This window comes from Tinamus guttatus, unplaced genomic scaffold (assembly GCF_059628265.1).
Source record: "Tinamus guttatus ecotype Peru unplaced genomic scaffold, ASM5962826v1 Tinamus_guttatus_pri_ptg000489l, whole genome shotgun sequence".
NCBI classification, from domain to species: Eukaryota; Metazoa; Chordata; class Aves; order Tinamiformes; family Tinamidae; genus Tinamus; species Tinamus guttatus.
Window position 1 is genome coordinate 1,335,956 of NW_028289023.1, and position 11,565 is coordinate 1,347,520.

At 45.1% G+C, this 11,565-nt stretch overlaps 1 protein-coding gene across 1 annotated transcript; it reads left to right on the plus strand.

The window, feature by feature from the left end:
• The first annotated feature begins 158 nt into the window (after positions 1-158).
• On the plus strand, positions 159-8,581 carry PSMC2 (proteasome 26S subunit, ATPase 2). The gene is made up of 12 exons (XM_010211031.2): positions 159-290; positions 2,021-2,058; positions 3,342-3,423; positions 4,366-4,465; positions 4,730-4,861; positions 5,470-5,542; positions 5,677-5,772; positions 5,999-6,163; positions 6,599-6,686; positions 7,373-7,575; positions 8,127-8,223; positions 8,306-8,581. The coding sequence occupies exons 1-12, from the start codon at positions 221-223 to the stop codon at positions 8,461-8,463; spliced, it is 1,302 nt and encodes a 433-aa protein (XP_010209333.1). The 5' UTR covers positions 159-220; the 3' UTR covers positions 8,464-8,581.
• Positions 8,582-11,565: the final 2,984 nt, after the last annotated feature.

The following is an 11,565-nucleotide window of genomic DNA, read 5'->3' on the forward strand; positions in this document are numbered from 1 at the left end:
GCCAGGGCACCGGGCCGCGAACAGCGGGAGGCCGGACCGGGCGGGCGGAACCCCCGCGGCGGTGGCGGCGGCGCCGGAGGGAGGGAGATGGGGGCAGCACCGCTCTCGGCGAGCGGCGCCCGGCCCGGGTGCCCCCTCCTACGGCGTCCCCCGGCGCGGCCGGAAGGTGCCGGGTGCTGCTGCGTAATGCATCCGGGTCGGGCGACGGAGCGCGGCCGCCATGCCGGACTACCTGGGCGCCGACCAGAGGAAGACCAAGGAGGAGGAGAAGGAGGACAAGCCCATCCGCGGTGAGGGCCCGCGGGAGGGAGGCCGAGCGGGGGAAATCGGGGAAAAAACGGGGGAAAAAACGGGGGAAATCGCGTTAAGTCCACCCCGAAACGGCCGCCGGGGCGTCGCGCCGCCCGCCGGGGCCGCCCGGGGCGCTTGCAGGGCGGTTGCGTGGGGCGCAGCTCGATTCCCATATGCCCGTATTGACTTACCTAAGGTTTCCAGGGAAACTGAGGAAATTCCCGGTGGTTGTGCCTGCTCCTGGGCTTTGGGGGCAGGAAGCAGCTCGTGCGATAGGGAAGGGCCTTGGGAGCTCCCTGGACGTTGGCTCCGCGCGAGGCCGCCCGCCCCCGTGCCCCTGCTGTTGGGTTTTAGCTGCCCTTTAGTGTCCTGTCAGTGACACGTCCGGAGGGGAGGACAACCCAGTGACCTGCGGCGGGCTCCACGCTGTGCCCCCTCAGCAGGGAGGTGTTCAGATCGTAACAATTCAGCGCTTGGTAGATACCAAAATGTGTACGGAACAGCACGAGTAATTGGGGAAGAAAGAGGGAACAACAACAGAAAACGTCCTTCCAGGCAGTGCATAGCACATATTGTACCCAGACCTTCAACACTGTGTGGTTTTGGCACCCTTTATTGTAAAACGACAGAGGAGAATTAGAAAAGGTCTAAAATGTTAGTGCCGGGGTGATGGGATCAAGACTGTGCCTCTGTGTGGAGGCAGGATGACGCTGGGAGAAGGGAGGGAGTGTTAAAGGTCTGTCAAGCTACAGGCTGCAGGGAAGTAAATACGGAGCGACAGTGACACACAGCTGCATTTCCATTAACTGAGAGCTCACTGGAGCAATCCCATGGGATTTGGTGCTAAAACTTGTGAATTTAGTAGCTGGTGCTGCTTGTTGTAATGCATGAATTCTGAGACCCAACTAACATGGTCAAATCTCAGGTGTAACACGTGTGAGAGAAGCCCAGTTCTTAATTAAACTGGAAGAGTCCTTCTGGCATGTTGTGCCATAGGTGGATGCAAAATGTTATCACAAATCTTCATGTAGAGAAAATATTTTAAGAGCTGGTATAACAAATGTCACCTCTGCAGTGGAGGGGGTGGCACTGGGCATTTGTCACATTTTTGGTCATTTTTGCTGGAGAGTGGGTATTCTATCAAAAGCTACTCATTTAATCTGTAATGATCATTACGATGGTTTGCGTTTTACAGTATTAAAGCTCAATGTTAACCATAGTTACTGGTTCTGGGCTGTGTCCATCTCCTTTCCTGCTTTCCAGTAGCTTTTTGTTATATAAAAGAGGGCAGTGCAGGATTCAAGGGACGGTTACTGAGTCCAGCTTTGATGTGGTTGCTTCTCTCCACTTGTGCTAGGCATTTTTGAATGAGAAGAAAGAGTTGAAAAATTTCGATTTTTTTTTTAACATTTAAGAGAAGTTTAGAAGGTAAAGTCTTGATTTAAGTTCCTTTTCTATACAATCACAGATTGATAAGCTGCTTAAAATTTACTTTGCTCAAAACTTATCAATCTGTAACTGTACAGAGGCTTCCAGCTCCTCCTTTTGGATCAAAACACTGTTTTGTTTTCCTTTAACATCTATTGGATAATTTGTGGTTTTACTTTATTGTAGTGCAAAGCCATAAACTTAAAATAATCTCTTTAAAATGTGTATTTTTATGTTTAGAGGCAAATTTAGTCCTGGTATTTTTTTTAGTTGACACTGAGTCCTTTCTGTCTTTTTTCAGCATTGGATGAAGGGGATATTGCCTTGCTGAAAACCTACGTAAGTACATGGACACACGTGGGGGTGTTAAAGAAAAAATGTTAAACTTCAGCTATGAATTCAATTAAAGTGTGTGGAGGGATATTTGTTTAGGGAGTAGTTAGGAAATATACTTCTCATACTGCCTTTCTCTCCTGCTAAAACCTTTTCTCTGTTTCCTTTCCTGAGGAAGGAGGAAATCCCCAAGCTTAAAGATAATCCAGTAGTATTGATAGCCTGGGAATAGGGGAGTTCTTCTTTCAATATTTGTGGATGCTTTTAATGTAGCAGATTGCCAGAGGGGCCAAACAGCTACTCCTCTTGTCACGTGCTTTCACTGGTCAACTCTTTGCCTTATTTCGTAAGAAATGATATGTTTAAGACCTCTCCTCCCTGGCAAATTTGCTTGTTACCAGATAAACCTGTTAGTGAAGGAACACAGGTACTCTCATGCATGGTGGGATCTTGGGAGGCCTGTTGCACGTCTTAAAAAGCAAATTTCCTCCCTCCATCAGCAAGTGCTGTGGTCTGTGAAAGAGCTGCTCTTAAAATGAGGTTTGCAGTCCAGTGGATTCCTGGATTTGAAAATGTTTGCCAGGAGTCTGAGTTCTAATGACACCAGGACTCCTTTGCAAAATTCTGCAATTGGGGGAGGACTGAAATCCATTTAGTGACCTTGGTGGCTTCCTTTGCTGCCAAACTGATCTGAAGGAGTTCCTGGAAGTCAAATCCAGGTCTTTCCTGCAGGACACTCTAGTAAAGCATTTTATCAAATGTGAACATTTTATCAGGCTTCCGATGTAGCGATTTGCCCCGTGATCTGCCTGCTATATTCTGTGGATGGTGGGGAGGTTGGGTAAGGCAGTTAAAACTGTCATATTTTTATGACAGTTTCATTTTAAAAAAATGTTCTCAATTTTTGCATTTTGTGCTATTTGGATAATGCATACAGAGCTTTTTCTGTGTATCGTTTAATGTTTTTTTTTTAGCTTTGGAATTTTTTTTAAAAAATGAGGCTGAACAGTTTTAAAAGGAAAAACAAATCCTTGGTGCTTACAGACAGGAAAATTTTCCACTTGGGCAGTGGTCAGAATTGTGTAACAGTACTTGGTAACTCCACATTATTGGTGGATAGATATGTTGTTGCTGGAGCTCAGTGCTGTCTTTTTTGGCTGTGGTCAATAGCTGTTTGTAATAGCAAGACAATCTATGGAGCCTTTTAATACTAAGTAACTATTGACGTTTTTTCCTGAACATAAAATAACCTGAGTTATGAAAGCTATGCAGTTACTCTTTTATTGCAGGGCCAGAGCACATATTCAAGGCAAATCAAGCAAGTAGAAGATGATATTCAACAACTTCTTAAGAAAATCAATGAGCTTACAGGTACCTTTTTTATTTAAGCTAAGTTTCAGTAAAAGAGCTGTATATATCAAACTAAATGTTTTAAGAAGCTGACTTCCAAACAACAGCTGCATTAGTTTATTATTGTTATTTTTCAAAAAAAATATATATATATCTTTATATGTTTTTCACAGAACATTTGCTTTGTAGCTTGTGATCTTCTTTTTAACCAAACAGGGCTAAGTAATCTGTACATGTGATAAAGTACCAGGTAACAAAGGCTTTTTCACTGGCTGTGTAACTTGTGAGGTGCATCCAACTGCACTTTAATGGTGATGGACCTTGAGTAGACTGCAGGAAAACAAGTAGTTGTAGCTAGTGGTGCTGGTCCTTGATAAGGAAGAAAAGACTATCAGAAAACTCAGTGTTTAAAATCAGTGTGGAAGACCTGCCTAGAAGACTACAATTTCTATTTCAAGAAATAGAATTATTCTTTCTTACCCTGTTCTTCCCTATTTTTCTATCCTTTTTTTTTTGTTGTTCATGTATGATGGAAATGGTGCTTCTCATGCCTGTGTCTTGGAATATTTATATTTTTTTCAACCCTGTGAATTCCCTAGTTTCCAATATTCTGCACTAAAGCCTTTTGCTTCGTGAAACCACTTGCAAAGTTTCACTTATTTTCTGAAACTTGTAGAAATACAATTATCCTTGAGATATTTATCAGACTTGGTTGGGATAGTCCACACGCTGTTCATTTGCTTCCAGAGGATAGAGACACTGGTTACTTATTTCTTTAGGAAACTGTGGTTTTTTTTTTTTTTTTTTTTTTTTTTTTTAGAGAATCTACTAGGGTTTTTGTGTGTGTGAGTGTGTGTGGTCTCAGAAAGCTGCCTGCAGGCTTGTGTGGAAGGTGGTTGGTGTGTGAAGGAAGGACTGCTGAAGTTGGTGGCTTCTCCCTTAGCTCGTCTGTGCTCTATGTAGGAATCAAGGAGTCGGACACCGGCCTGGCTCCTCCGGCCCTCTGGGATCTCGCTGCAGATAAGCAAACTCTTCAGAGTGAGCAGCCTTTGCAGGTTGCAAGGTAGGTGCACGGTTCCTATTTCCAGTGCAGCTGCTTAGCGGTGTAAATATAAGGCTGGTGACTTATTTGTAGACTTGTAGTTACTCCTCTGACAGTTTCTGTGATTCATGATGCTATAACAACAGAATCCCAAGTGCAATAACTATCTGAGCACATTTGGAGAATGTACAGGCTCTTTCTAACATCGTTTTTCCTGAGGCTTCTGCAAATAACAAGGCAGTTATCTCGTTTACCTGGTGGTGATAATTGTATGTCCTGTGCTAGGTGTACGAAGATAATCAATGCAGACTCCGAGGATCCCAAATACATTATCAATGTCAAGCAGTTTGCTAAGTTCGTGGTGGATCTCAGTGATCAGGTGGCACCTACTGACATAGAAGAAGGCATGAGAGTTGGGTGAGTAAAGTCTTTGTGTTAGCTTCAGTCTCCAGTAAATTTCTTTCTCATCTGATCAATCAGTTTGACATGCCAACAGCTGTCTTCAACTCTTCTTCAGTGGCTGGAATTATATTGATAAAGTGTTGCTGTTAGAAAACAGCTCACAGAAAGCTGCTGCTCTGCCAGAAGGGTTTGATTCTCAAGAAAACCAAGGCAGCTCAGACCTCCGGTGTCGCAGTGCTGGCCCACAAGAGCTTCAGGGAACCCGAATGGCCTCCTTGCTCTTTGGCAGGCTGTGCGGACACAGGGTGTCTGCAGGAACGTTTGCTTAGGAGGTGAAGAGGGCCCTTTTGGCTTTTAGAGTCAATATTTTTCCCGTTTCCTTAGTTGAATATTTTGAGGTTTAATTTTCAAAGTACTCTGGAATTAATATTTTTGGAAATCTTGTGCTTTCCTGCAAAACAGGAATTCTAGTTTCTAGCTCAGACTGTTGGCTTTTAGGGCCGGGCTCCCTCAATGCCAGAGAAAATAACAATTTAAGAATTCAACCTTTTCAAATTTGAAATTGTTTCTTCATGACATTTAATTAACAGGAGTCAATATAATGCTGTTTGTCTTCTCACCAGGGTGGACAGAAACAAGTATCAGATCCACATTCCCTTGCCTCCCAAGATTGATCCCACAGTCACCATGATGCAAGTGAGAACTGCTTTTACTTATCATTACATTTTTCCACCTTTTAATCTTGATCCCTTTGGCTGGATCTGTTGAAAGCCTGGAGGGAGAGGCAGCATCAGGTTGTTCAGCTGATCTCCTACCTTTCTGTTACACAGGTAGAAGAGAAACCTGATGTCACTTACAGTGATGTTGGTGGTTGTAAAGAGCAGATTGAAAAACTGAGAGAAGTGGTTGAAACTCCCCTGCTTCATGTAAGCAACCTCCAGATTGATACTTATCTTATTATGTTAAAACCATTTTGATCATCCTGTTATTTTCTCTTTTTTTTTTTTCTTGTCGCAGTGTAGCTGAATGCAAGCAGCTAAGTGAAAATGGGCACAGCAGTTTAAACAAATGGTATCAATTATCTGGTATCAATTTCTTTTCCCTGATTAACTTTCTTGCCTTTTTTTTTTTTTTTTTTAACTACCATTACAGCCTGAAAGATTTGTTAACCTTGGAATCGAGCCTCCCAAAGGAGTCCTCCTGTTTGGGCCACCTGGAACAGGCAAAACACTCTGTGCTCGTGCTGTTGCCAACAGGACTGACGCCTGTTTCATCAGAGTCATTGGGTCTGAACTGGTGCAGAAATACGTGGGGGAGGTAAGAGCAGCAGCTCGGGGGCAGCTGGGGGGCTTCCCACCTGCAGAGACCAGGCACCTCATCGGTGGGATGGGTGCAGGTTCTTGCACCCTGGAGATACAAGGGGGTGGAGGACCTGCCAGGCAGATCACTGCAGGATGGCAGTTTCTGGCAGTGCAGAAATAATCTGTGATTTAGGAGGACACGAGGGGTAGGAGCCTGGTCTCAGCTGTGTCACGTTCACCTGGCCCTGAGGTAGATCCTCCTCTGCTCCTTGTGACTTGTAATAGTCGTTCTCTCCTTTGCAAACCACTTTCGGGCTTATGAATGGTTCATAATTCTTGCTTGCTCAAATTGCTTTCTCATTGGAAATGTAGAATGGTTTGGAAGGGTGGAAAGTTTGATTTTGATACCTTCCCTTGACTGGGCCTTAACAAGATCTTATGTTGCTTCCAGGGGGCTCGAATGGTTCGTGAACTCTTTGAAATGGCTAGAACTAAAAAGGCTTGTCTTATTTTCTTTGATGAAATCGATGCCATTGGAGGTACGTTTGTAGCATGCATAGCTCTAGTCTTATATGAAAACCTCCTCAGTTGTCTTTTCATGGTGTAATTCTTCATTATATTTACCTAAATAATTAGCAAAACCACTAGCAATATGGACATATCTGCTGCTTGAGAGAATATCAGTGGTGGTTTATGTAGCTTGAAAATACTTAGCCCAGCTGAGAAGGTATTTCTGCGTATTTGGAACAGCCCAAAGATTTAAATTTTATCTGTACAGTGCTCAGAAAAAGTACTGGTAGCTTAAACCTGCTTCTAGGCTTCATCTTTCATATTGCCTGAAAATCAGATGGGTTTGTTTCCCCAGGGAAAACAAACTTCAGCCCTTTGGGAGAACAGTTTTCACATAGGCAAATTGGGGAGGATTTTGGCTGAGAGGAGGAAAAAAAACAAAATATATTTATGCATTTCTGCAGCTTGGTCAGTTATTAGATAGGGAGCTGAGCCCTTTAATGTTTAGGGTGTGTATTTAGTGCCAATAACCAGCTAAAATACAAATTACTTTGGGTTGAAATGTGTCATGTTCAGATAATCCTCTAGCACCTTTTGAAACTTGTCACAAATACTTGTTTGCAACTCCGAATACCCTCTGTGCTACCCGGCACCGCGGGGACGTCCCCGCGGCGCTCCGAGGGCCCCTCTCAGCCGGTGTCAACTCTCCCCGCAGGCGCCCGCTTCGATGACGGCGCCGGTGGCGACAACGAGGTGCAGAGGACCATGTTGGAGCTCATCAACCAGCTGGATGGGTTTGATCCCCGCGGCAACATCAAAGTGCTCATGGCCACAAACAGGCCCGATACCCTGGACCCGGCGCTCATGAGGCCGGGCCGGCTCGACAGGAAGATAGAGTTCAGCTTGCCGGACCTCGAGGTCGGAGCGCTTCCCTTTTCCCTGTTACGTGTACTGGGACGTGAGAGCTTTCCGTCCCTCCAGACTTTATTGTCTGGAAGCAGTCTAGAAGAGTTAAAAAACGTGGCACCATCGTGTGCAACATACCTAGGAGTCTGGAGTATTAAAGGTGCTTCTAAGAGGTTTTCCCACATTGTAGAGATTCCATCCCTGTTGGGGGAGCCATGGAAAATACTGTATTCACTGTCCATTTCTAGCTCAACAGCTAAAGAATCCTTTAACCTGCTCCCTGATTTCCTTCTGAAGCTGGAATGTGGTTAATTTAGTTTCTTGAGAGAGATTTCTTTAGGTATTTCTAACATTAAAGCTCTTGTGGTTATTTCCTTCATTTCATGTAAGGAAAACACTTAGTTTTCCATTGCTCAAACATCCTAGTCCAAACATAGGAAATGGTAGTTAGGCAACAACTGAGAGTTGTGTTTTCTGACTGTCCTTGCTCTGGAGGAGACACTCTGAGAGCAGCTCAGATCTTTTCCACAGCATGAACACTTCTGTCTCCTCATCTTTTCCAGGGGAGGACTCACATATTCAAGATACACGCGCGTTCCATGAGTGTTGAAAGAGACATCAGGTTTGAGCTGCTGGCTCGGCTGTGTCCTAACAGCACAGGTAACCTGGTCGCCTTAAACAATTTCGGGCGCTTTATTTCCATTTCCGATCGTGCTGAACTCCCTTATCCCTTGCTTGGAAGGGGCTGAGATCCGCAGCGTCTGCACAGAGGCCGGCATGTTTGCCATCCGAGCGCGCCGCAAGATCGCCACCGAGAAGGACTTCTTGGAAGCCGTGAACAAAGTCATTAAATCGTACGCGAAATTCAGCGCTACCCCCCGCTACATGACCTACAACTAATTCCTGGGAATGGTTCTCTTGTTCCCTTTTTTCAACTTCCTATTAAATAAAAGTCCATATGTAGTAATGCATTCCTTTCTCGTGGAAGCTGGAAATAAAGGGAATGTGCCAAAGGAGAGGGGAGTTTGGTGTGAGTGTGTTCTGCACTAGTGCAGCCTGGGGGCCGGGCCAGCGCCACAGGCAGCAAGGGGCTTTCAAGCCAGGTGTAAGAGGGGAGAATGGAGGGAGGATGGGGCCCAACTCTTCTCGGTGGTGGCTAGTGACAGGACAAGGGGTAATGGGTATAAGTTGAAACACAGGCAGTTCCATCTCCATGTGAGGAAGAACTTCTTTCCTGTGAGGGTGCCAGAGCCCTGGAACAGGCTGCCCAGAGAGGCTGTGGAGTCTCCTTCTGTGGAGATCTTCCAAACCTGCCTGGATGGCACCGTGTGCCACATGCTCCTGGTGTCCCTGCTGGAACCAGGGGCTGATCGCTAGAGGTCCCTTCCCCACCTCACCCATTCTGGGATTCTGGGGCATCTGAGCACTGTTGTGGCTGCAGCTTCCCAGGCCCTACGGACAGTCCTCAAAGTGCCCTGGGTGCAAGGGGAGCTCTGAAAGATGCCTGTGGGGCCGGTGATGCTGGGTGCACTCCAGCGAGCTTGGTACCAAGCAGTGGGTGCAGGTGGAGCCCAAAAAATAGGAACCACATGGGAGAAGGCCCCAGGAGGAGGTGCTGGCACCTTGCTACACTAAGCAGAGGTGCCAGCGGTTGGATGTTGCCCTGCGCAGCTTTGGTTGAGGTTCTAGTTTTTGTGAAGTGCTATGTCAAGAGGCAGGAAAAAGTGAGCATGATTTTATAGCCCCAAAGAATGGATTCCTCCCATTCCTGCTCTAAAACACACAGTTTGACATAGTCTAAATCTGTTAGTAAGCACTTTGCTGTGTTGTAGGGCTTGCCTGAGGTGCTGCTAACCCAGCTTGTGATCCTGACAGTGTCCTGATGTGCTGGCACCATTAAAAGGCTGATGATAATTATCAGTGATATCTTGGACCATGTAGCGTGTTTCAACAATTTGTGATTTTGTTTGCAAGTGTCTCTTGCACTGTGGAAAACACAGGTGTTTAGCCTCTTCTTTCATCTTTATTTGTTGGGTTTGCTTCCCACCCTTTCTTCCGAGCTCCAGAAGCAGAGATGGCAGCTCCAGAGGTTCATCCCTCAGCCAGGACCCCCAGACCCGGGCTAGAGCCCTGGCTGGGATCTTGTTTTAGCCTAGGGGCAGCTGCTGGTGCTGGCTCAGGTAGTGTCACACTCCTCAGTTACAGCAGACTTGTTCTAGGGATAAGAACTAGTTACCTCTAGGGCACTCAGGCACCTGGCTTGGTCCCTAAGAGTCCCCTTAGGCCTTCAGGTGGTCCCACATACACAGTCTTACCAAGACAAGTGGAGAATAGGGGCAAGCCCTGAAAAGCACTTTTTATTTTAGAAGTTGACACAGTTTTGATGTGAACTGAAGAGACTATATAGTTAAAAACAAGCTGCAACAAGCTGAAAGTAGAAAAATATACTGTATGTAGATACATCTTAAACTAGTTAACATTATAAAATGTACCAAAAGTTGCTTAAATAAACACACATGATGTGTTCACATAATGTAAATGTATTAAAATCCATCCTTTGAAGTCCAGCTAAGCTGCATCTTCCAATGCAGAACGTTCCCCTCCCTGTTGGCAGGGGAGACCAAGACAAGAAAACATCTCCTGCTGCCCCCAGGGTTTGGGAAACTGTTTACCTGAAGCAAGACCTGATTGCAACAGAGTCAGAAGCAAAACAGGGGTATGAAGAATCCTGCATTCAGAGGGAGGAAGCAGTTTCAATTCCCTTGTGCACAGGCCCTTTGATCTGAGGGCACCAAGTGACATGTCACCCCCTCACCGCTTCCCCTGTGCTGAGGAAATCACCAACACAAACGCTGCTATGTTCCTGCTGCTCGCTTCTGTAAGGACTCTGGCCTAGCAAAGGCAGCAATTGAAGATCTTTTTTGCTTGTTTTTCTGTTTGAATTACTCTTCTGGGTTTCACTCCCCCCACCTGAAGTCAGGCAGTACCATAGTGGCTGGTTGTAAAGACAAAATCAAGCCAGTGTTTCATTAAAAAGTTTTGCAGAGCTTCTGAAGTCTACTTCACAAAGCACTGAAAAGCTGAGGCAGGAGCAGCAGTGGTGGTAGGAAAACAGCTCAGGCAACAGAAAAATGCTTTCAAAAATGTTTTGGACCACTGAGACTTTAGGTCTTGTCTACCTGCTTATTCCGACTTAAAAAAATGTATATAGGGCATCATTTTTTTACTTACTAGACCTGATCTTTGACCTTAAACCACTTTTGTCTTGAAACTTTGAAGCCAAATTAATATCAGTGTCAAAACAATTATGTATTTTTTTAAAAACTATAATTAAATTTTTGGCAGTGAAAGTAAAAATATTGATAATGTAGTAATTATAGCAAACTATGGGATCCCAATTCAAAATTCACTCAAAGCACACATTTTCAGGCAACGAGATCAGTACTGTTGAGAGAGGCTTAAAAAAAGTGAGTACCATTCAGGTTTAAAAACAGTAGCAGCTAATGCCACCGTGTGAATTCACTAACCCAGCTGGCAGATTATTCTACGATTATATCAATCTGTCATAAGCAGATGCTGACATCAGGCTCTCAGTGTGATTTAAGAAAATTCTTTCAAGACACTGGTACAGTGCATTTCACTTGCAGGACGGTTATTTCCTGCAAGATCCCACTTTGTAGTGAGTTAAAGTGCCCGTTTTCTCATCAGGAATAGGAATGTCACCTCGTCTACCCTGTACTTCATGTTTCACTATTTTACCTGCAGCTAGTTAAGTGCAATCAGCTCAATGCAGTCATTCCCTCTGCTAGACTCTGTTTAGACTGCAGCAGAGCCCACCACATTTTCCTCAGTCTTGCAGAACTTTATGCTCCTAGGTCATTGCAAGGCTACACCCTGATTCAGCAAGGAAACAAATTAAAGAGCATAAAGGCTTCCAAAACTTCTTGCCCACTATTCCTACAGTGAATAAGCCCCCACCCCGAACCCGTAGATGCAAAAGCC

Excerpts from the sequence above, each read along its gene's own strand:
- PSMC2 (XM_010211031.2), top strand. The coding sequence starts at position 221 with ATGCCGGACTACCTGGGCGCCGACCAGAGGAAGACCAAGGAGGAGGAG. Across the intron at positions 5,543-5,676 it reads CCACAGTCACCATGATGCAA|GTAGAAGAGAAACCTGATGT; the intron begins GTGAGAACTGCT and ends TCTGTTACACAG. Across the intron at positions 8,224-8,305 it reads GCTGTGTCCTAACAGCACAG|GGGCTGAGATCCGCAGCGTC; the intron begins GTAACCTGGTCG and ends CTTGCTTGGAAG.